The 24,223-nt window shown below is 46.2% G+C and overlaps 1 protein-coding gene across 5 annotated transcripts in view; it reads left to right on the top strand.

Moving 5' to 3' along the window:
• Positions 1-24,223, top strand: part of DNAI2 (dynein axonemal intermediate chain 2) — a 76,916-nt gene that overhangs the window by 40,616 nt on the left and 12,077 nt on the right. For all 5 annotated transcript variants that reach the window (XR_011025166.1, XR_011025165.1, XM_068262755.1 and 2 more), the window contains 6 exons: positions 9,021-9,160; positions 13,589-13,711; positions 16,462-16,685; positions 18,667-18,802; positions 19,901-20,047; positions 23,712-23,957. Coding sequence is in view for 3 of the 5 variants with exons in the window: in XM_068262755.1 (XP_068118856.1) it covers positions 9,021-9,160; positions 13,589-13,711; positions 16,462-16,685; positions 18,667-18,802; positions 19,901-20,047; positions 23,712-23,957 (1,016 nt within the window). In the remaining 2 variants the exon portion in view is untranslated. The remainder of the gene's footprint in view (positions 1-9,020; positions 9,161-13,588; positions 13,712-16,461; positions 16,686-18,666; positions 18,803-19,900; positions 20,048-23,711; positions 23,958-24,223) is intronic.

Below are 24,223 nucleotides of genomic sequence, written 5' to 3'. Positions count from 1 at the left end.
AAGAAAAGAAGATTAGATATATAACAGAGACAGTGCAACTAGAAAAGGCTGCAGTAAGCCAGAACACATTAGAACAGGTCTAGGAACTTATAGGATGCAAGAAATAAGGCTGAAAATGTTGTTACAGAGTCTCTATAATGGTGCTCACATACTCTGTACACCCCCTTATGATGCGTATACCTGATGAGGTGGAGCTGACCACAAAACACGCTGTTTAATAAATTTTGGCCCTTAACCAATTAACCTGTTCTCTCCCAGGACATACATTTACATCTTCTTTAACCATTTCAGCCGCCTGGACATGATCCTCACGTCTAGGCGACTACTCTGATGCAGAGGCGTGCTTCGGCGCGATCGCGGGCACGCCCCCGTGTCCCCATGCTGTCCCCCGGTAGCCCTGGGATCAGTTCCGTTCACCGATCTAAGTTGCAGGCAGAAAAACCAACGGTTTCTTATGCGAGACCGCAGTTTTTCTACAAAAAATTTTTCCCCCGTACTCCTTGTGCTTCCGGGGCGCGAGAAGGAGAAAAAAAAAACTCAAGGTGGCCATCTTGTGGCCAAATAGTAAAACTACTTCTACATACATTTTTCATGCCAATTTACACATATTATAACATTAAAAATTAACTGTTTATTTCCCAACACCCCAAAAATTACCCAAATAAAATTTTTAATAAAAAAAAAAAATTACAATAAAAAAACAAACAAACAAACATAAATAGTTACCTAAGGGTCTGAACTTTTAAAATATGCATGTGAAGGGTGTATCCTACGAACAATTTTTAAATTATAAGCTTGTAAATAGTGATGGACGCAAAACTGAAAAAATACACCTTTATTTCCAAATAAAATATTGGCGCCATACATTTAGATAGGGACAAAATTTAAATGGTGTAATAACTGAGACAAACGGGCAAATAAAATACGTGGGGTTTAATTATGGTAGCTTGGATTATTTTAAAGCTGTAATGGCTGAAAACTGAAAAATAAATGTTTTAAATTTTTTCTTAATATTCCTGTTAAAATGCATTTATAAAAAAATAATTCTTAGCAAAATGTACCACCCAAAGAAAGCCTAATTAGTGGCGGAAAAAAACAAGATATAGATCAATAAATTTTGATAAGTAGTGATAAAGTTATTAGCGAATGAATGGGAGGTGAAAATTGATCTGATGCATAAGGTGAAAAATCCCTGCGGGCTGAAATGGTTAAAGAGGCCCTGTAGTACAATGCAGTAAATTATTCAGGATACCCACTTTTACGGTAATTATTCTGGTTTCGGCATCAGAAACGTTTCCTATATCTCTGCATTGCTGTTTATTGGTATGTAGCCCCACCCTCCCACTGAGGCTTAAAGGGATACTGTAGGGGGGTCAGGGGAAAATGAGTTGAACTTACCCGGGACTTCTAACGGTCCCCCGCAGACATCCTGTGCCCGCGCAGCCACTCACCGATGCTCCGGCCCCGCCTCCGGTTCACTTCTGGAATTTCTGACTTTAAAGTCTGAAAACCACTGCGCCTGCATTGCCGTGTCCTCGATCCCGCTGATGTCATCAAGAGCGCACAGCGCAGGCCCAGTATGGTCTGTGCCTGCGCAGTACGCTCCTGGTGCCATCAGCGGGAGCGAGGACACGGCAACGCAGGCGCAGTGGTTTTCTGACTTTAAAGTCAGAAATTCCAGAAGTGAACCGGAGGCGGGGCCAGAGCATTAGGGAGTGGCTGCGCCAACACCGGATGTCTGCGGGGGACCATTAGAAGCCCCGGGTAAGTTCAGCTCATTTTCTCCCGACCCCCCCCTACAGTATCCCTTTAAGGTGCGTACACACATGCGACTATAGTCGTTTGAAACGATCGTTCCCCGATCATTTCAAACGACGATCGTTTAAAAAAAAGCAGCCAACGACCATTAAATCTAACGACGGACGAGCTAGATCGTTAAAAACAAACGATCTGTCTTGGCGGATTTTTCCCAACAACGATCATTTGCAAAAGTAGTACATCGTTGGAAACGGTCGTTCATACTAGGCTTGACATGTGCATTTCACTATTTCCCCATGGAACTTTTCATTTTTATGCGGAAGCGCAATAGTTGCTTTACGTGATGTAACGTTCGTTTTAACGATCAGATCGTTAAACACCTTTAAAAACTACCTTTACTTAGGTCGTTCTTTCGTCAATTAAAAGTTCGTTCGTTGTTCACAACGAACGATCGTTGTTGCATGTGTGTACGTAGCATTAGTGTTTATTATTTGGAATTCTCATTCTGGGACACCAGACATCTTTTCTACTGGCTTTAGAACTTGCCAGTACTAAAGATGGTGCTTTCTGTGATACATTTCAATAAAGTAAATCAGGGAGAGGAAAGAATTTACAATGGGCAAACACAGAATAAATAATTTAAAAATTAAGATTTAAAAAAATGTGGAAAGCCTCTGGATCCTATCGAGGCTTCTCTCATCCTCCTACGGTGGTCTCGCTGCAGCCCGCTGAACAGCGGGCATGTAAATATTTACCTTCCCGGCTCCAGCGCAGGCGCAGTTTCGTATCTCCGCTTGGAAATAGGCGGAAATAGCCGATCCCAGTCGGGTCCGCTCTACTGCACAGGCGTAAGTCTCCTGCAACTGCACAGTAGAGCGGTACCCGACTGAGATCGGCTATATCCGCCTGTTTCCGAAAGTAGAGCCGCAACAGCTCCCCCTCTGGAACAGGGAAAGGTATTTATTGCACAGCCTGACAAATTGTCAGCTGTGCATTACGTGTGCTGCATCGAGACCGTCATGGGACGAAGGAGGACGTGGGAAGCCTCGATAAAATCCACAGGCTTTCCCCTCCCGAAGTGCGTACCCTCCCAGGGGAACTTTTTCATTACAGAGTCTCTTTAAAGGCTTCCTGATGCGAAGGGGAGGTGTGCAGTCTCTTACCGCACCTCCGTTGTGGCTGCAGCCCCCTCTGTTTGCCTGTAGATGACTTCGGTATCCCACAGAGGGTCAGCGCCCTTTGACCCAGATATACAACACTGCGCATGCGCTGTATTCCAGGTCAGTTCACTTGTGACCACGCTCCCTGCTCGTCATGGTTGATGTGCGAATGGGCGCACATACTGATGCAGTCACAAGAAAGCAGACCCAGCATACAGTGCATGCACCGCTTTGTATATCCGGGTCAAAGGGCGGCAACCGCGCTGACCATTTGCAGGATACCGGAGCCATTTACAAGCGAACGGAGGGGGATGAGGCTACAAGGGAGGTGCAGACTGCACACCTCCCTACAAACTAACATAGCATCCGATTTTCTATACCCCTTCGCATTGGGTATCTTTAAAAAATAATTTTATTGGTAAGGTGTGTAAAGATCATTTTGGAGAAAAAACTTAGGAAAAAAAGTGGATTGAATAAGGGCCATAGGCCTCGATTCATCAAGACTTATCGAATCAATTACCGACAGCTCGGTAAAATACCGAACTTGATAAGTTGATTTCAGGAGTCATCAAAGTTATCTACAGCTGTTAGCGAGCATTCGGTAATCATTCGATAATGATGCAATAAAACGGAGGAAAGTGCAATTCATGAAAATAAAAGTGGGCGTGGTTTGGCGTTAAATTTAGGATTAGTTATCTCCTTCACTGCGCTGTCGTTATTCCTGTCAGATCATTGCTGACAGAGAAGATGGAGCCATTTGAAGTGGTTATGTATCAGCTGAGAGTGATTCAAAGGCGCAGAAGGGCAAGAATAATGTCTAGAAACATATCAATTTGCAAGAGAATGGATGTATTTTCTATAACAGGACATCATCTTGTAAGAGAACACAGGCAGTGCCAGGGAGGGTTAACTAAATTGCTAGCTGCACTACGTTTTTTCAGAAAAGGCTCTTATCAAGCTGTAGCTGGCGAAATTTTGGCATTGTCCCAAGCCACTTCCAGAATCCTGGTCCAGGTGTTAGGCCCTATTCGGAATGTTGCTAGGTGGTGCTCAATAGACTGCCTTTTTACCCACAATTCCACTGGAATCTTATGGCCTTGTGTTAAATTACCGCTGTAAAATCGTCACGTTACCATTGTTATCGACACGTTACCGAATGCGGAAAAACCTTGATGAATACAACTGAAACCGATACACTTCGAATTCGGTTATTTAACGAACTGTAAAAAGTTATCTCAATGACAGTGATGAATCGAGGCCATAGTCTCTATCTAATAAAGTGAAAGCCCCTGATTACCTCACCTTAACTCTCCTTACCAATTAATGCTCATCTATTGTAATCTTCATCCTATTTGCCTCAGTGATGGGAACTTCTGAGAACTTCTGAGACAACCGCACCTTCCCTAAGAACAGGCGGGGTAGCTGCGCGGCGGCACCCAATCAGCTTGCTTCATCACAATGACACGCCTCTAACTGTAACCTATCCTGTCTAGCCTCCCAAACTAGCATGTTACTCATATTCTGAAAATAATCAGGTTTCGTACGTTATTTGAATAAAATCAGCAAGCTCATTCATCTCCCTGTGCTGTTTCCCCATTGCTTGTTCATTTATATGCCCGATCATCCCTTCATGCGCTTAAATAGGGAATTGGTTTCCGCAATGTAATTAAACCCTGTGATAAAATAATAATGAGCGATTAGAGACAGATTTGTATATCCTTCGGGGAAATGTAGAAATGACTCTGCATAAATGGCAGCTCTTTTTTACATTCACTTGCCAAATATGCGCAGTGAGTACTTTATTAGGAACGCCGAAATAAATGCAGCCATACACCAATAGATCCTAAGCAAACGTGGAGAATGGCCAATACGTCTCTAATTGAGAATTGATTGGGAAGTATTGATCAGTGTACTGCCTCGTACCACTCAATATCGATCAGCTCTCACCAGTAATCTGAGCAGATATCAAATGGAAGATCATGGGGAGTAAGGTCAGTAAAAAAATTAAAATGTTTAAAAGGTAAGTTAACTTACCACTGAGATAAAATTACTCTACAGATACTGTATATGGGTCAAATGTATTTATTAACAAACACAGACAAAGGCGTTTTGTGGACATCAACAGGTTGCATGTTGTCTGTGTTTACTTTTTTAATACAGTAAATTAATTTTACCCATATATGTAGTTTTTCCCTGAGGTCAACAAACTGTCTCCAGGTAAGTGTACACAAACACTGGTTCGCACGACAGCCAGGGGCCCCAGTCTCTCTCACTGGCCAGGGGCCCCTAAACTGCCATGCGAAACCTAGAGGGAAATGCAGGCGAGCCCTGGATCTCTCACTTCCAGGGACTTCACCCCCATTACCTCTACACTGAATGCTAACTGCAACACACACAATTGCTCACTACCAGTTCAAGCAATTTCCTACCTTTATCTGGTCAGCAGGCACCAGTTGGCCAATCAGGTGTACGGTCATACACCCTTTGCCTGCCATACCAAATCTAGCAGGAATTGCATAAATTAGCATTCAGGTGGGAGGCTCGGTTGGACGTAATCGTTGATTACATCTTTTACAGGGACCGCCGCGTGTAGGCATCTCCCACACAGTCCCCTCCCTAACCACTCACCTGTCAACCGCTTCCTGGAAGCTGCAAAAAAGAAATTTAAAGAGGAACTGTAACGACAAAACGGCCCCTGGGGGGTACTCACCTCGGGTGGGGGAAGCCTCCGGATCCTAATTAGGCTTCCCACGCCGTCCTCCATCCGTCAGGGGTCTCGCTGTAGCCCTCCGTGCAGCGGTGACGTAATATTTACCTTCCTGGCTCCTGCGCAGGCGCTCTGACGGCTGTCGGCGCCGAAGTAGGCGGAAATACCCGATCTCCGTCTGGTCTGCTCTACTGCGCAGGCGCAAGTTTCCGGCGCCTGCGCAGTAGAGCGGACCCGACGGAGATCGGGTATTTCCGTCTATTTCCGTGCCGAAAGTCGCCACAGCGCCCCCGCTGGAGCCAGCAAAGGTAAATATTGAACTGACAGTCGGCACAGTCGCCGGCTGTTTGGAGGGCTGCAGCGAGACCCCCGTGGGACAGAGGACGGCGTGGGAAGCCTCATTATGATCCGGAGGCTTCCCCCACCCGAGGTGAGTACCCCCCAGGGGATCTTTTTGATGTTACAGTGTCTCTTTAAAATCATAAACACTGGTTTCGCATGGTGGTTTAGGGGCCCCTGGCCAGTGAGAGAGACTGGGGCCCCTGGCTGTCGTGCGAACCAGTGTTTGTGATTTAAAATTTCTTTTTTGCAGCTTCCAGGATGCGGTTGACAGGTGAGTGGTTAGGGGGGGGGACTGTGTGGGAGATGCCTACACACGGCGGTCCCTGTAAAAGATGTAAACAACGATTACGTCCAACCGAGCCTCCCACCTGAATGCTAATTTATGCAATTCCTGCTAGATTTGGTACGGCAGGCAAAGGGTGTATGACCGTACACCTGATTGGCCGACTGGCGCCTGCTGACCAGATAAAGGTAGGAAATTGCTTGAACTGGTGGTGTCCAGGTAAGTGTAGCAAGGCTTGGAGGGCCATAGTCTGTTGTAGAATTTTTACCCATATACAGTATGTAGAATAAAATGTATCAAGTGTGCAACATAAAACATTTTTATTGACAAAGAAGGGCCACTGAATAAGCTACATAAACAAAACTGGTTGAGCGGGGTGGACGCTGGGTATGCAGTAATGGTGTCTGATATAGCCTTTAATGGTTTATGGGTCCCTGTAATAAAGGCCCCATGGTTCAAATTTTTGGGAATAAAACACTGTAACTGTAAATCTGTAACTAAAAAAAGTTCCTCCAGGGGTACTCCTCTCAGGTGGGGAAAGCTTCTGAATCCTATCGAGGCTCCCCCCGTCCTTTTGTGTCCCACTACGTTCTCGCTGTGCCCCTCAGAACAGCGGGGATGTAAATATTTACCTTCCTGGCTCCAGTGAAGTATCGGCTCTCCGCGCGGAGATTGGCGGAAATAGCCGATCGCTGTCGGTCCGCTCTACTGCGCAGGCGCAAGTCTCCTGTGCCAGCGCAGTAGTGCGGACCCGACAGAGATTGTCTATTTCCGAGCGGAGAGCCGCAACAGCGCCTCCGCTGGAGCCAGAAAAGGTAAATATTGCACAGCCTGACAAATTGTCTGCGATGCGTTCCGTGGGCTGCAGTGAGACCGCCGTGGGACACAGGAGGACGGGGGAAGCCTCGATAGGATCCAGAGGCTTCACCCTACCGAGGTGAGTACCCCCCCATGGGAACTTTTTCCGTTACAGAGTCTCCTTAATGCCTATATGTCAGGGTTCTATTGATCTCGGCGCTGGTGATAGATACGGGCAGTCCCAAGGCGTGAGGTCTAAGTGAGCACGGGTCTTCACCAGTGCACCCCGCATGGGATGATGGGCCGTCACCCCTAATGGGTGGCTACTTTGCTGCCTGGTGCTCACCAGGTCACGACCCCTAGGACTACCTGACCAGAGATGAGAAGAACAGAACAGGAGGGAAGTATGGGACAGGCAGACTGACAGGCTAATCTGACAAGACCGACGGGCAGAGCTACAGATGGAGTCGGGCCGGATTTGTACTCTTTACCACCCAAGACCACTGTCACCAGCCGCCCCGCTTCAGTATAGGTAGCGAGATGACCCCTCCCCCTTACCTCCAGTATAGGTAGCCAGATGACTCCCATAATCATTCCTTTTCTCAAACCCTGTCAGTATAGGTAGCCAGCTCACCTTCACACCACAGCAGCCATCAGTGTCACTCACTTCTACGCTCGTCTCCAGTGCAGAAGCTTCCTCTTCCTTTCTGTCTCCAATGCTGCCCAAGTCCATTGCCACAATGCAAACGCATACCTCCCAACTTTTTGAGACGAGGAAGAGGGACACTTAAGCCACACCCCTTCCACACCCCTGATCACGCCCCGCCACACCCCAAGTCACGCACACCATAAAGATTCCATAAGAAAAATATGTTGTTTTATAATTCAAACCACACTGGTCCTTTCTATCCTGGTTCATTTTCCTTCATTGTAACATTTTGAAATTAGTAATATATCAATTTATGGTATGAGAATAAAGTTTAAAGTCAATCAAACATTTTTAGTAGAGAAATATACACTGTATATATTTACATAGAAAGAGGGACACAGTCCTGAAAGAGGGACAAATGAGGAGGAAAGAGGGACAGAGGGACAGGGCTCCCAAAGAGGGACTGTCCCTCCAAAAGAGGGACAGTTGGGAGCTATGCAAACGTACACAGAGAGCAAGATGGCTGCTGCACAGGCAGCTAGCAGCAGAGTACCGCGATCAGACACTGGCCTGATCTCCCTGCATGGCAGCATTTGCAAGCTTGCAAATGCTTCACCAGTTTAGCCTGCTGCTTTGGTGCCCTTGCTCCTGTGGTGCCTTAGGCCATGGCCTAGGTGGCCTTGGCCTAAATCCGGCCCTGGATGGTGTTCGAGCACACCCCAGCAACAGCACTGGAATGGGGATAGGTCATGGTTTAATACCCTGACCTTCACGCCAGTGCTGTGGCCAGCTCCCCCCCCCCCCCCCCCCCCAGGACAAATGAGGAAGGAGTGGACGCTGATCCCGGGAAGTCTGCTGGGTCAGTATCCCCCCGCTAAATTCACCGCTGGACTCGGGGAGCAGTAAATAATTAGTGGTGTTACACTATATCCGACACTACTGCGTATCCCGTGTCCACCCTGTCCAACCGTATTTGCTAATGAAGTTCCTTAGGGCCTCTCTCGGGCTCTTTTGGTGCGCACTTAGATGCATTTTGCACGTTATTTTGTCTATGATCCTGATTGTGGGGTGGTGAATGAGCCATGGTATCTGGCTGTGACAGACTGGTGATACAGTATCTGTGCAGGGGAGTCGAAAGCACTTTACTGATCTTGTAACTTGGTCCATGGTGAACTGGTAAGGCTCTTTCATTTGTGGTGCGTAGATGATGGGCTTTTATTTTTTATTGAGAAGACAGAGCAGCGCTGAAGTTTTTCAAGTTCTTCTAACCTTATTCCTGCAGAAACCCCAGAACCTGTATAATGTGGTACCTCTTCCTTGTAGCATACTGGGACACCCGGAAGGGCGGACAGCCGGTAGAATTATCGGTCATAGAACATAGCCATCGAGATCCCGTCTACAAGGTCATCTGGCTCCAATCGAAGACCGGGACTGAGTGTTTCTCCACCTCCACAGATGGCCAGGTGAGAAATATCTGCGACTAAAGGGGCCCATACACTGGTGCATTTCAGCCATCGATCGATTTGCGGCCGATGTCGAACTATTTGATCTATCTGGCAGGATGGAAAAACTAGGTCGATCTGCTGCTGGCAAGTGTATGGCCACCTTTACTCTGCTGCTGCAACACTGATGGGCTACTAAATGGGCCTGTAGACGTTTAAAGTGACAGTGCACCCAAATCTGATATTTCCTACTAGTGGAAATCAACCTTCACCACTCTTTCTAAAACATTTTGGCTGGAGTTCCCCATAAAAGTAATGTATAGATTTCATTAGCATGCTTTGTTGGTTGTGTTTAATGCTAAAATATATGATTTATGAGGGATACACAAAATATTCCAAGTCCATGTTTCATTTTTTTGGAGCTCTGGACTGGTAAAGTCTTGTGAGCATAAGAAAGTGTCACTAATGCTTTTACAGTAAAGAGGACTCTATCATTACTGTAAGCCAAGTCCTCAGACCCAGGTGTTCTCTATGGACCTAGCGTGTGGTTACTGCATAGCAATAAAACCAGATTATTGTACTTGACAAGCTGGTCAGTCAATAAACATTACATAATTCATAGAGATAACGATTCATAACCATTGTGTGTGAAAATCTATTGTTTGTACAGCTGTAGCCTGACATTTAACGATCTGTCATGGCGGATCACTAAGCAAATGAGAGCGCTACTCCCTGCAGCAGATTTCTCTCGCTTGTCCCCAGTTCGTTGCCTCTCTCCTTTTATTATCAGCCGCTCCCAACCCGATCATCCAGATTGATCATCAACCCTGAACTGACAGTTTACGTGAAAATTAAAGTTTTGGGGTCCTATACGGATTTGAATGCATTTACAGCTATTGTGCACCCCAGCTTTCCTCATAGTCCCTGTTAAAATATGTTTTATTGCTCCACTACACCGGAAGCGCTCACACCCTGAATGAGCGCATTTGAACTGGGCAGGCTCAGGTTCATGATCCGCTCACTCCCAGTAAAAGGAATCATACGTATCCAAAGACATAACAACAAAAGTTGTTTAGGTGATACCTTTAAAGAGAACCTGTAACTAAAAAAAGTTCCCCTGGGGGGTATTCACCTCGGGTGGGGGAAGCCTCCAGATCCTATCAAGGCTTCCACCATCCTTCTGTGTCCCACGGCGGTCTCGCTGTGCCCTCCGAACAGCAGGGATGTAAATATTTACCTCGCGCAGGCGCAGTATCGGCTCTCTGCTCGGGGATAGGTGGAAATAGCCAATCGCTGTCGGGCCGCTCTACTGCGCAGGTGCAAGTCTCCTACGCCTGTGTAGTAGAGCGGACCCGACAGAGATTGTCTATTTCCACCTATCTCCGTGCTGAGAGCCGCAACAGCGCCCCCGGTGGAGCCGGGGAAGGTAAATATATCTAGCCTTGTCAGGCTTGTCGAGCCCGGATTGCGGGACGCTTCGGGGGAGCCAGTGCTGGATTGCCTGTAGCTACAGGGATGGGGGAAGCCTCATTGGGTCCCCCCCATTTTTATTTTATTACAGAGTCTCTTTAATGACTAACTGTACAAGAGTTCTTTGCAAGCTTTCGAAACTTTCTTCTTCAGGCATATTTCAGAACTGGATCAGAAACTTGCCTGAAGAAGAAACTTAAAGTTTGGAAAGCTTGCAAAGGAATCTTGTACAGTTAGTCATTAAAGGTATCACCTAAACAGCTTTTGTTGTTATGTCTTCTCTCCATGACTAATACCGGACCATACGGAACTGGCTTCACTTACGTATGTCTTCTTTCCTTTGTGCATGAGCCAGAGATGCAACAATAGCCCCTGTGACCCCTGCAACTGCTGAGGGGCCCACTCCTTCTCCCTCTCCTTACCCACTTGCAGAGTAGCACATGTAGTGGAGTAATGTTTTCCTGCACCAGCACCGCGGGTCTCCTCCATGCATCACAGCCGCATGCTTTCTGCTGCCGATCACATGACCGATGCGAATCACGTGATTGGGAGCCGGCAAATGGCAGCCGAGAGAGTGCAGATGGACCCCAGCAGCACTGGAGCAGGCGGATATTACTCTGGTCCCTGCGCTATTCTGCATGCATATCAGCGCAAGCGGGTGGGAGGGGCGGGAATCGGGGAGAAGTTTTGATTCCATGGGGGCCCCACAACAATTTAATGGGCTGTTACGCCCTTGGCATGAGCTGTTCCTTTTTATTGGGCATGTGTAAATTGTAAACTTGTGCTTGCCCAGTAGGAATATTCACCCACACTGGGAATGAGTAGTTTGTGGACTTGCGCATGCTCAGTCATGTGCGCTCGTCCATGGCTGCAAGATCTTCCGGATTTTAGGAGTGGAATTAAAAAGAAAACCTGAAAATGGGGCTGCACACTGGAGACCACAAATCGCTGTAACTGCTTGTAGAAGCTTACCCTTTATTTATAGTGTGCCATACATTGCCATAAGCAATCCTACCCTGTTTAACTTTCACCACTCCAAGTCCTCTACATTGAAAGCTGACCTCATTCCAATTAAAAAGAAGATAAACAAAAAGAAGTAGAGAAGAAATAAGATAAAAATAAAGAAAATCAAGAGAAGAAAATGTATCAAGCCCAAGCCTGAAATAAAAATCAATCAATGACTGACATTATACTGGTTCCTATGTAAATATACCAATAATCTGTGGTGTACCTTCCATTCATGGGACCGCTCTGCCAAACTTTGATGGGTCCTTACTTATGTTCACACCCCTTCCCTTTTCTCCCCTTGGTGCCCTTCATGGCCGGGGGGCCCATCTCACAAGGGTCATAAGACAAGTGTGTCCATCATGATCGTCACTCCCATAACAAGTGTAGCCACAGAAACACCTGATCTGCAATATAGTCCCCTGTATCAAAGGAAGGAAAGGTTATTAGTTGAGGTTCCCCATAGCTCTGGGCCCCCTGCCATTGCAGAGGCTTCTCCCCTCTAGTGACACCCCTGCCAATAAATCAACACCCTATCCAGTATTCCCCAAAGCAGACACTTCACAAACCTTATTAAAATGGCCCAGATTATTCTGCAGTCTTGCTAAGAAAAATTCTGTTTTGTAGATATATTATATTCTACTTTTGCTTTAAAGGGACACTTAAGTCAAACAAAAAAAAATGAGTTTTACTCACCTGGGGCTTCCAATAGCCCCCTGCAGCTGTCCGGTGCCCTCGCCGTCTCCCTCCGATCCTCTTGGCCCCGCCGTCAGCCGCTTCCTGTTTCGGTGACAGGAGCTGTCAGGCTGGGGACGCGAGTGATTCTTCGCGTTCCTGGCCACAACAGCGCCATCTATGCTGCTATAGCATATATCATATACCATATAGCAGCATAGAGGGTGCTAATATGCCTGGGAACGCGAAGAATCACTCGCGTCCCCAGTCTGTCAGCTCCTGTCACCGAAACAGGAAGTGGTTGCCGGCAGGGCCAGGAGGATTGGAAGGTGACGGCGAGGGCACCGGACAGCTGCAGGGGGCTATTGGAAGCCCTAGGTGAGTAAAACGCATTTTTTTTGTTTGACTTAAGTGTCCCTTTAAGCCATTGCTGTAAGATTGCACATCCTTCCAATGCTTTGAAATCAAACATTATGCTGCTGTCCGGTTTTGGTTACAGAGACTTTAAGGATGAATGTTTGTCTTAGAAATCTGGAAGGGGTTTTTTTTGGTTGGGCACCAGGAAGGGAAAGGGGGGGGGGTTGGGGTTAGGGACAGGAGGGGGGTAAGGGGTCAGGAAGGGGGGTTTAAAGAGAACCAAAGATAAACACCTACTCTGCTCTTTGTTTCATCTTTTACTGCTCAGTCTTCTTGTTAGCAGCTCTGATAAAATCCCTGACTGAGGATTCAATCTAGCTTTGCCGGGAATGATCATAGCTGAGTCAGTCTTCTGTGATGTATTTTCAAGCCCAAGTGTCCCCTCTTGTGGCTCTGCTTTGCTGCTATGTATCCTGGTAGCAGGAAATCAGAGCCACAAGGGGACAGGCTTGGGCTTGAAAAGACATCACAGAAGACTGACTCAGCTATAATCATTATGGGACAAAGCCAGACTGAATGCTCAGTTGGGGATTTTATCAGAGCTGGTAACAAGAAGAGCAGTGAAAGATGAAACAAAGAGCAGAGTAGGTGTTTACTGTCATGTTCCCATTGATATATATGGTAAAATACATGAGGGTGCTTCGTCTCTGGTTCTCTTTAAAGTTATGCATTGGAGGGTTCTGTGTAGTTTTAGTAATATATCAGACAGTGACATTTACCAATGTTTTACTATCGTCATTACTGCTGTAAATATGTTTTGTTTTCATTTGGCAACCAATTCACAATGGTATTTATTGCTTAGACTTGTATGAGCTGCACCCAGCACCCACTTTTCCTCGCGCCTCTATTTCATGCATACCATTTTATGACTCTTGATTGCAGGTCTTGTGGTGGGATATACGAAAGATGAGTGAGCCCACTGAGAAGCTAATTCTGGACATCACAAAGAAAGGGAACCTGGATCTGGCCCTGGGGGGAATCTCACTGGAATTTGAGCCGACCATAGTAAGTGCTGAATTCCTGAGGCTGGCGTACTTTGTGAATAGAGAGAAAAGTCATTTCAGATTATAACTCCAGACAAGCAAGTTTTTATTTAAGCTTCAATTTCAACATAAAAATTTTGCCTAGATCGGTAGTGCAGGTCTATGAGGGCCACATATTAAGACATTGATGCACAATTTATTTTAAAGGACATCAAAGGTGAAAATAAACTGATGAGAAAAACAATTGCATCTATTGTGCTTCTCCTAGAAAATGACTTTTTTTTAGATATTCCACAATTTTTACAGTTTCATTGTCTCTGCTCAATGACCCCTTCATCTAGTATGCTAAAACTCAAACCTATTTTGACCCTTTTTATTTATTTCCTGCTCCAGGAAGCCATTTACGGACAGGAAAGTGTTTTATGGCTGGAATTACTTATCAGGGAGGGTTATGCTATAGTCTGACCCAGTCAGTCCCAACCCAGATAGAAACTGTCACTTGCATACCTGATGTTTAACTCTTTCAGGCAGAGAAAGAAAAACAAGGAACACAGCATAGTTGTTTGTGTGCTTGGCACTGTACATACACATGTCTATCTCATCATGTCACATGTCACATCTGTTGTCATTTAAGTACACCATCGCTTTACAAAAGCAGTTATGTATACCTTGCTGAGCATTTAATTAGATTTGATAGTAATTTAAAAACATTAAAAAAAAATCCTGGGCTTCTGGGCACACTTTAGAAGGGTCAGTAGGTTCAGTGTACATGAACCTTTGGCTCCAATGCAGGTCAGCTGTGGGCCAGTCGCAAGTCAACCTGACATCAGATGGTCAGTTTTTCATAGACTTTTTGTCTTTCATTGCAGTTCAGGTTGATTTGAAGGGAAGCTGAACCGAGTAAAATTATTTAAAATAAACACATGTACCTGCAAATGAATATTACATATTTAAAGAGAGTCTGAAGCGAGAATAAATCTCGCTTCAGACCTCATAGATAGCAGGGGCATGTGTGCCCCTGCTAAAACGCCGCTATCCCGCGGCTTAACGGGGTCCCTTCACCCCCAAATCCCTTCGGTGCAGCGGGGGAGCGCTTCCTGGTTGGGGCAGGGCTAACCGCCGCAGCCCTGCCCCACGCGCGTCTGTCAGCGCGTATCTCCGTCTCTCCCCCGCCCTTTTCAGTCTTCCTTCACTGAGAGGGGCGGGGGAGAGGCGGCGATGCGCGTCTGATAGACGGCGCTGAGAGGCAGGGCTGCAGCCGTTAGCCCTGCCTCCAGGAAGAGAATTTTACGACCAAGTTTGCGACCAACTTTTGCGGGGGTGGGTTTGGGGGTGAAGGGACCCCCGTTAAGCCGCGGGATAGTGAAGTTTTAGCAGGGGCACACATGCCCCTGCTAAGTATGAGCTCTGAAGCGAGATTTATTCTCGCTTCAGAGTCTCTTTAAAGCAAACCTTAAAGAGACACTGAAGCGAAAAAAAAATTATGATATTATGATTTGTACGTGAAGTACAGCTAAGAAATAAAACATTAAGATCAGATACATCAGTCTAATTGTTTCCAGTACAGGAAGAGTTAAGAAACTCCAGTTGTTATCTCTATACAAAAAAGCCATTAATCTCTACGACTTTCAAAGTGGTGGAGAGGGCTGTTTTCTGACTTTTATTATCTCAACTGTTAGTTAACTATTTACTTTTTCTCTGCCAGAGGAGAGGTCATTAGTTCACAGACTGCTCTGAAAGACTCATTTTGAATGCTGAGTGTTGTGTAATCTGCACATATTAGAGAATGATGCAATGTTAGAAAAAACACTATATACCTGAAAATAAAAATATGAGAATATTTTCTTTGCTGCTAATCTTCTAGTAATTATTCATAGTACACAACCAATTCATTATATCATATATATTTTTTTGCTTCAGTGTCTCTTTAACTGAGAGGGATATGGATATTAACATTTAAACAATACCAATTGCCTGGCAGCCCTGCTGATCTATATGGCTGTAGTAGTGGCTGAATCACATACCTGAAACAAGCATGCAGCTAATCCAGTCTGACTTCAGTCAGAGCACCTGATCTGCATGCTTGTTGAGGGGCTGTGGCTAAAAGTATTAAAGGCACAGGATCAGCAGGAGAGTCAGGCAACTGGTATTATTTTAAAAGAAAAAATCCATATCCTCAATTTAGGTTCCCTTTAACTCACTGTATGTTCCTCTCAGAAGCTCACTATTTTCTTCTAACAGCAATTCCTTACAGTTCTGACAAGATTTTGTCATACCTAAAATATATCAGTTGCTGTCAGTTATATATCAGTTCCTGTCAGTTATAACTGAAAGGACAACTGAGGAGCAAGGTAATGTCCATGTTTCCCTACAGCTCATGTGGGTGATATTACAGTTTAACAGTATGCTGACCAGGAAGCTGTTATGAGGTAATGGCCATTTTCAAGAATTCCATTGATCACAATGGACAAACTGGATGCAGGAAAGGAGAAAGTGATTGATGAGTAGGCTACATGGGAGGTAAGTATGTTGTATGTTTATTTTGACTTTTAATTATCAGTTCAGGTTTGCTTTAAAGATCCATGCAAATCAGGCATTACAGATCTATGAAACATAGACATTAAAGATCCATGCAGATTAGGCATTACGGGATGGTTGGAGTTTAGGGGGGGGGTTGTAATCCAGTCATTTTTCTTTTGTCAGTTTTAGGTGGATGTCCAACTATAGGAAAACACCATAATATAGTTAGTGATGTTGTGCCTTTTTATACAGCCAACCAAATTCATGGTGGGGACCGAGCAAGGCATGGTGATCTCCTGCAACCGGAAGGCCAAAACCCCATCCGAGAAGATAGTGTGCACCTACAGTGGCCATCATGGACCTATCTATGCTGTACAGAGAAACCCCTTCTTCCCCAAAAACTTCCTGACAGTTGGAGATTGGACTGCCCGAATCTGGTCAGAAGACTCCAGGGAATCCTCCATTATGTGGACAAAGTAAGCAGAGCATGACCAGGACCTCTGCTACCTCTCTGCTATGGTAGCCTAATGACTAATGCTGTCAGCTGGCATCTGTCACTCCCACTGTCTGTCCACCACTGCTCTCTCCTGCTGCTGTCTCTCTGACTGCCAGTAATCTGTTCTCCACCACTATCTCTCCGCCCACTGTCTGTCCACCACTGCACTTTTCTGCTGTCACCTCTCTCTCCACCCACTGTCTGTCCACCACTGCTCTCTCCTGCTGCCCACTCTCCCTCTCTCTGCACACAGCCTCTTCACCATTGCACTCTGCTGCGGTAACACCTCTCTCACACTGCCCACAATCTGACCACCACTGCTCTCTCCTGCTGCCTCCTCTCTCTCACTGTCCACTGTCTCTCTGCCACCATTCTCTCCTGCTTCTGCTTCTCTCTCTCCTCCCACAATTTGGCCACCACTGCTCTCTCTTGCTGCCCATTCTCTCACTGCCCACAATCACCACCATTTCTCCTCCCACTCTCTGTCCACCACTGCTCTCTCCTGCTGCCACCTTTCTCTCAACCCAAAATCTGTCCACCACCACTATTTCTCGGCCCACTGTCTGTCCAACACTGCTCTCTCCCACTGCCTCCGCGCTCTCACTGACCTCAGTCTGTCTACCACCACTATCCCTTCACCCACTGTCTGCCCACCACTGCTCTCTCTCTCCAGCTACCTCCTCTCTCTCACTGTCCATTACCACTATCTCTCCGCCCACTGCCTGCCCACGACTGCACTCTGCTGCTGCCACCTCTCTCTCTCTCTCAGCGCCCACTGTCTGTCCACTACTGCTCTCTCCTGCTGCCTTTGCTCTCTCACTGCCCACACTCTGTCCACCACCACTATCTCTCCACCCACTGTCTGTTCACCACTGCTGCTGCCTCCTCTTTCTCAGTGCCCACTGTCTGTCCACCACCGCTCTCTTATGCTGCTACCTCTCTCTCTGCCCACTGTCTGCCCCTGACTTCACTGCCACCTGCTGCTGCCACCTCTCTCTCTCTCTCAATGGCCACTGTCTGTCCACTACTGCTCTCTCCTGCTGCCTCCTCTCTCTCACTGCCCACTGTCTCTCCGCCACTGCTCTCTCCTGCTGCTGCTTCTCTCGCTCTCCTTCCACAATTTGTCCACTGCTCTCTCCTGCTGTGGCCCTGCGCATTCTCTCACTGCCCACAATCTGTCTACCACCATTTCTCCGCCCACTGTCTATCCACCACTGCTGTCTACTGCTGCCACGTTTCTCTACACCCACAATAAGTCCACCACCACTATTTCTCCACCTACTGTCTGCCCACCACTGCTTTTTCCCACTGCCTCCGCCCTCTCATTGCCACTGTCTCTCCGTCACCGCTCTCTCCTGCTGCTGCTTCTCTCTCTCCTCCCACAATCTGTCCACCACCACTATCTCTCCCCCCACTGTCTGTCCACCACTGCTCTCTCCTGCTGCCACCTTTCTCTACACCCACATACTGTCTACCACCACTATCTCTCCACCCACTGTCTGTCCACCACTGCTCTCTCCTGCTGCCTCCTCTCTCTCACTGCCCACACTCTGTCCACCACCACTATCTCTCCACCCACTGTCTGCCCACCACTGCTCTCTCCTGCTGCCTCCTCTCTCTCACTGACCACAATCTGTCCACCACCACTATCTCTCCGCCCACTGTCTGTCCACCACTGCCTCCTCTCTCTCACTGCCCACAACCTGTCCACCACCACTATCTCTCCACCCACTGTCTGTCCACCACTACTTTCTCCTGCTGCCTCCTCTCTCTCACTGACCACAACCTATCCACCACCGCTATCTCTCCGCCCACTGTCTGTCCACCACTGCTCTTTCCTGCTGCCTCCTCTCTCTCACTGACCACAATCTGTCCACCACCACTATCTCTCTGCCCACTGTCTGTGCACTACTGCTCTCTCACTGCCCACTGTCTCTCCGCACTTTGTCTTCCACCTGTAGATATCACATGAGTTACCTAACAGATGGGGCATGGAGTCCAGTGCGTCCATCTGTCTTCCTCACCACCAAAATGGACGGCACCCTGGATGTCTGGGATTATTTATTCAAGCAGAACAACCCATCGCTGAGCCTGAAAGTAAGTCTGAAGGGCTCCGTCTCCATTCAGCAATGATTTTCATGCACCTGTTTTGACAAGTTGCCAGTTTCCAAAACGGCTGTTCCCTTTACTTCCTACTATACATAAGGAGGGAGGTCAGGGTGGATAGAAAGAATTAAAAGGGTTTACAAGATGCAGTAAGTTTATAAACTTACCTAGAATCTGTCATGCTGGGATCCAGCGGCTCACCACTGTGTCCCAGTAATGGAGCCACTCCACTAATGTCAGCAACACCATTATTCATTTAGAATGAACACTCTGATGATGCTGGTATGTCAGTTCAGCTCATCTGCACAATAGTGTCCTATGTGCCAGGGGGAGGGGTTATGTGGTGACATCATCACTCTCTGCTCAGCCTTACAAACCTTTTAGTTTCAAGTGGGTGTGTCTGTGACCACCCTTGAGGCACCTAAAGGTCCTGCACCAAAAAGCAGTCTCCTGTTGGACAAAACCACTAAGTGGATCCAGCCATACTGGGGTTAAGGCAGTTTTTAATTTATTTTTAAAGAGGTGACATTTGAAGGGCAGAATTATATTTTTGCCTGCTGTTCTTTAGTGAGGGGTTATTGTACATTTTCTGTTGAGTTTTAGACTCTCTGAACGGTTTTACATTTTGGCACATATTTGACTATCTGAATCCTTCTGTGATATGGAGGCTGGCTCCCATTCAGGGACAGTGATGCTGGCACACAAATTCGGAGGCCGTGCCCCAAAGGTAATAAGCAATCAATCCTGAGTGGATAATGAAACAGTCTTGCCTCAGACAGAAGGTATAGAAATGTATTTTATTGACACCAGAAAGGACCACGCGTTTTCGTGGGACCTGCCTGCTTCTTCGGGGTATTAGCAGTGTCTTCATACAGCTGCACACACAGACTTGGAGCACCTATCTGAATGATTCTGGCAGTTGTCATTACTACCCGCTGCTACAGATAATATATAGCAACAGTTCATTGTGCTTCACCAGCCCGTTTCCCATCATTTGTTCCTAAAAAGAAAACCAAAACAGCCTTTTACTGAGTCTCTAATTTCATGTGATTGACGATAATCATAAAACGCCTTATTTTTCACCCGCAGGTGTGTGACGAGCCTCTGTACAGCCTCCGCTCACAGGATAATGGACGTTTTGTAGCTTGCGGGTCTAAGGATGGCTTAACGACCCTCCTGGAGTTGTCATCTGGGCTGTGCACCATGCAGAGGAACGAGAAGAATTTGGCCACTGCCGTAAGTACCAAAGCCCAGTCCATCAAAGGTAGATTATTCCGGTCTAATTGGACCTCTGATCCATCAAAGGTAGATTATAGTGGTCTGATTGGACCTTTGATGGTGTCAAAGGTAGATAATTGTGGTCTGCGTGGACCTGTGATCCATCAAAGGTAGATTATTATGGTCTGATTGGACCTCTGATGCTGTCAAAGGTAGATTATTGTGGTCTGCGTGAACCTGTCATCCATCAAAGGTAGATTATTATGGTCTGATTGGACCCGTGATCCATCAAAGGTAGATTATACTGGTCTGATTAGACCAGTGATGCTGTCAAAGGTAAATTATTGTGGTCTAAGTGGACCTGTCATCCATCAAAGGTAGATTATTTTTCCGGTCTGATTGGACCTGTGATCCATCAAAGGTAGATTATTGCGGTCTGATTGGACCCGTGATGCTGTTAAAAGGTGGAATTTTGGGGTTTGAGTGGACCTGTCATCCATCAAAGGTAGAATTTTGTGGTCTGAGTGGACCTGTCATCCATCAAAGGTAGAATCTTGTGGTCTGAGTGGACCTTTCATCCATCAAAGGTAGATTATTGCGGTCTGATTGGACCCGTGATGCTGTTAAAAGGTGGAATTTTGGGGTTTGAGTGGACCTGTCATCCATCAAAGGTAGATTATTGTGGTCTGAGTGGACCTGTGATAAATTGGCCAACACAACTCCCGGCATGCAGTGCTCTGAGGTCTGCAATGAGCTGCTGAATGCAATTCCCATCCTGCTGTGTTCCAATGTCTGCCACCAGCTTCAGGGATATCATTAAGGCTGGATACACACGGTACAATTTTTCACTAGATCGACAAATCTATTAGATAATTTACAATCTGATTGTGATCGATCGGAAACAATTTGGACATCTACACAAGATGTAATTTCTTATCAGATCACCGGTCGATCTGTTGGAAAATCGTATAATGTGTATGAGACTTAGCAGACCATAGTAAAGGCCGCTACACATAGTTCCTGGCTATGGTGGATGGTCGGACCGTCTCTGCCAAGAAACTACCATGTGTTCAGCCTCCCTGATACTTTTAGTACACAGAAAATGGACCAGCACCATATAAATAATGTTCAATTATTTTTATGGGGTACAGGTAGCTGTTCCATACATCAGGAGCCAGCAGAGCCGGGACAAGGTCCTTCAGCACCCAAGGCTGAGACACCAAAGTGCGCCCCTCCATCCTTCCCACCCCAGCCGTCACACACTAATTTGCTATTAGACTAAGAGGCTCCCCAGGGCCCCCAACATCCCCAACACCTTAATCTCTAGTTATCTGGCTTGCAGTCACTGCTATGTATGTCCTTTTCTTATTTCTTTGTGCTTCAAACACAATTGGGAATGACAGCTGAATGAATTGTGCGCCCCCTCCTACACTGCGCCCTGAGGCTGGAGCCTCTTCAGCCTCTGCCTCGGCCCGGCCCTGGGAGCCAGACCACCTCCCCATATTAGGTAGAATGTGCTAAAAGGGATTGATAACTGACCATATATATATATATATATATATATATATATATACATACATAGAAACAGAAATCCCTTATGTAGAAAGCACCAGTACTACCAAATTATATGAAAATGTAAACAATCACTTTATTAGAGAATTTCAACAACAATAAAAACATTAAAAACACCAAAAGGAATTGCTCTGGGTTCTATAACAATATTACAATGATAGAAAGTCCTAAATGATAAGAGAGGTACAACTTCAGAAGCGGGGGTCGCCCGTGAGATGCATTAAGGCAGTATTGCATTTGGGACTTCGGGGTGGCTTCTGCAGCACGTAAGCACGTTTTCTTTTCCTCTGGTCACTTGTTTATTCTGTTCAGTCGGTTGGTTCTCTAGCCGTCTTTACATGATCATTTATTGATTGCGCCTCTTGCACAGCAATACTTATGAATTCAGGTTATGATTAGCACCTTATTCTAATTAGCCCTCAACTTTAAGGGCATGTTTAGCACTTTTTAGGTGTTTACTAACACTCTTATAGATCTATATTTATTTGTGGCGCAGAATATACAGTATATACCTCTATTACATTAACTATTAGTCACTGTATGTGCTTCAAGTTGTACCCCCCTTATCATTTAGGACTTTCTATCATTGTAATATTATTATAGAACCCAGAGCAATTCCTTTTGGTGTTTTTAATGTTTTTTTATTGTTGTTGAAATTATCTAATAAAGTGATTGTTTACATTTTCATATAATTTGGTAGCACTGGTGCTTTCTACATACGAGATTTCTGTTTCTATGCGTGTATATATACAGCCACCCTGATACAACACTGAAAAATCTAGAGTGCTGTACACATTTCAGCCTAGCTCATTGTTCCCCTCCTAAAACCACACCCAGCCGAAATCCGCTTCACAGTGCATCAAACCATCTCCCCCCCCCCCCCCCTCTCCATAGCCTAGTAATGCTTCTGTAGGACACTTGGCTCCAAACGTCCCCCAGGGATCAAGTCCCGCTCCATATACTGTAGTTACCTGGTTTATAGCTGACTGTAGGTTTGCTGATAGGTTTGTTATTTGGAGTTTGGGCAGCATAGAACTTTTCTGATGGAGGTCAACGTTTCTCCAGGTCATTCTAGAATATTATTCTGTAGAACGTTTTTGTCATTCTTACCAAGCATCCTCCGGACTGCAGAAGCTACTCGGTATGGGCGATGAAACTTCTTCTATCTAGATCAGAAAGTGGTGTCCAGTTGAGGCTACATTACTTTGGCTTTGAACACAACAAGACGTTATCTTTAAAGCCTTGGTTCACCCTTCTTGTTTTGTCCATGTTAATAAATGGGAATAGAAGACTATGACCTGACTCATGTAATTGCTTTGTTTGATGCAGAGAAATTCCCATAGGAAAAGTCAGTCATGTGGCCCATTGCAGGAAGTATAGAGCTGGCCGCAGTTTGGGAGTTTCTTCCTCTGCACAAGGTGCCTTGAATCCAGCTTCCGGCATTTAGTGGCACTTTATTTGGCCTGAGGAAGTGGGCGAGTTCCCACGAAACGCGTTGTCTGTGCTTTTTTTTTTACTAATAAATATCCATTCCTATATGGGTGTGTCATCATTGAGGTAAGCCACCTCATTATATTTTAGTTGCTTTTAATGTATTTTATTCACCTTGGGCGCCTCTTTACCACAAAGCCATCCTCTGACTCTACCCACCTCCTCCCACTGCTCCCTCCTGTGGGCGGGGTCAGGAGAACATCAACAAGGTGCTGCGAAGGAACACCAGCCAAAGACCTCCTGTAGGTGATGATGGAATAGGGGAGGAGTCTGGACAGTGCATAGACTGCTTTTCAGTCCAATCAAGCAGCATCTGGCTTTCACACAGGAAGTCGGCACTATAAGCCCAGCCAGACACATAATAACATAATGAATATATCCAGTCTTATCTTTTTTTTATTTTTATATATAATCAAAGTTCTCCCTGTGGGGTCTTCAGGATCATAACTGCTAATTCTCTGACCTTTCAGTAAACCTCACTCTGTTCTGATATGACCCAGACAGTGTCTGACATCCAATGGCAGGCTCGTTAAATAACCCAGCTTTCTGGTTTGTTGGATCACTTCATATCCTCAGTGAATTTATAGGCGCTCATGTAACACCTGCCCTCTGTCCTCAGATGTTTGAGCGGGAGACGAAGCGGGAGAAGATCCTGGAGGCTCGGCACCGAGAGATGCGGCTGAAGGAGCGCAGCAGAGCTGAGCCGGGGAAAGAGGAGGAAGCCAAGGAGGATAAACCGGAGGAGAACACAGAGGAGCTCATCGCCAAGGCAGAGAAGGACTTCTTCGACATGATAGAAGCAGAGAAGAAACGGCGAGAGCAGGAGGAGAAGAGGCTGCAGGGAGATGAGGAGGAGGAGGAGGAGGTATGACATCACACTGTCTGCTCTGTATGCAGGAACTTCCTGTCTGCTCTCTCATATTAGCACTGTCTGCTCTGTATGCAGGTCCTTCTTGTCTGCTCTCTCATACTAGCCCTGTCTGCTCTGTATGCAGGACCTTCCTGTCTGGTCTCCCATACTAGCACTGTCTGCTCTGTAGCAGGACCTTCCTGTCTGCTCTCTCATACTAGCACTGCCTGCTCTGTATGCAGGAACTTCCTGTCTGCTCTCTCATATTAGCACTGTCTGCT

This window comes from Hyperolius riggenbachi, chromosome 12 (assembly GCF_040937935.1).
Source record: "Hyperolius riggenbachi isolate aHypRig1 chromosome 12, aHypRig1.pri, whole genome shotgun sequence".
In the NCBI taxonomy this organism is placed as follows: domain Eukaryota; kingdom Metazoa; phylum Chordata; class Amphibia; order Anura; family Hyperoliidae; genus Hyperolius; species Hyperolius riggenbachi.
This window is presented reverse-complemented; position numbering and strand designations above follow the sequence as displayed.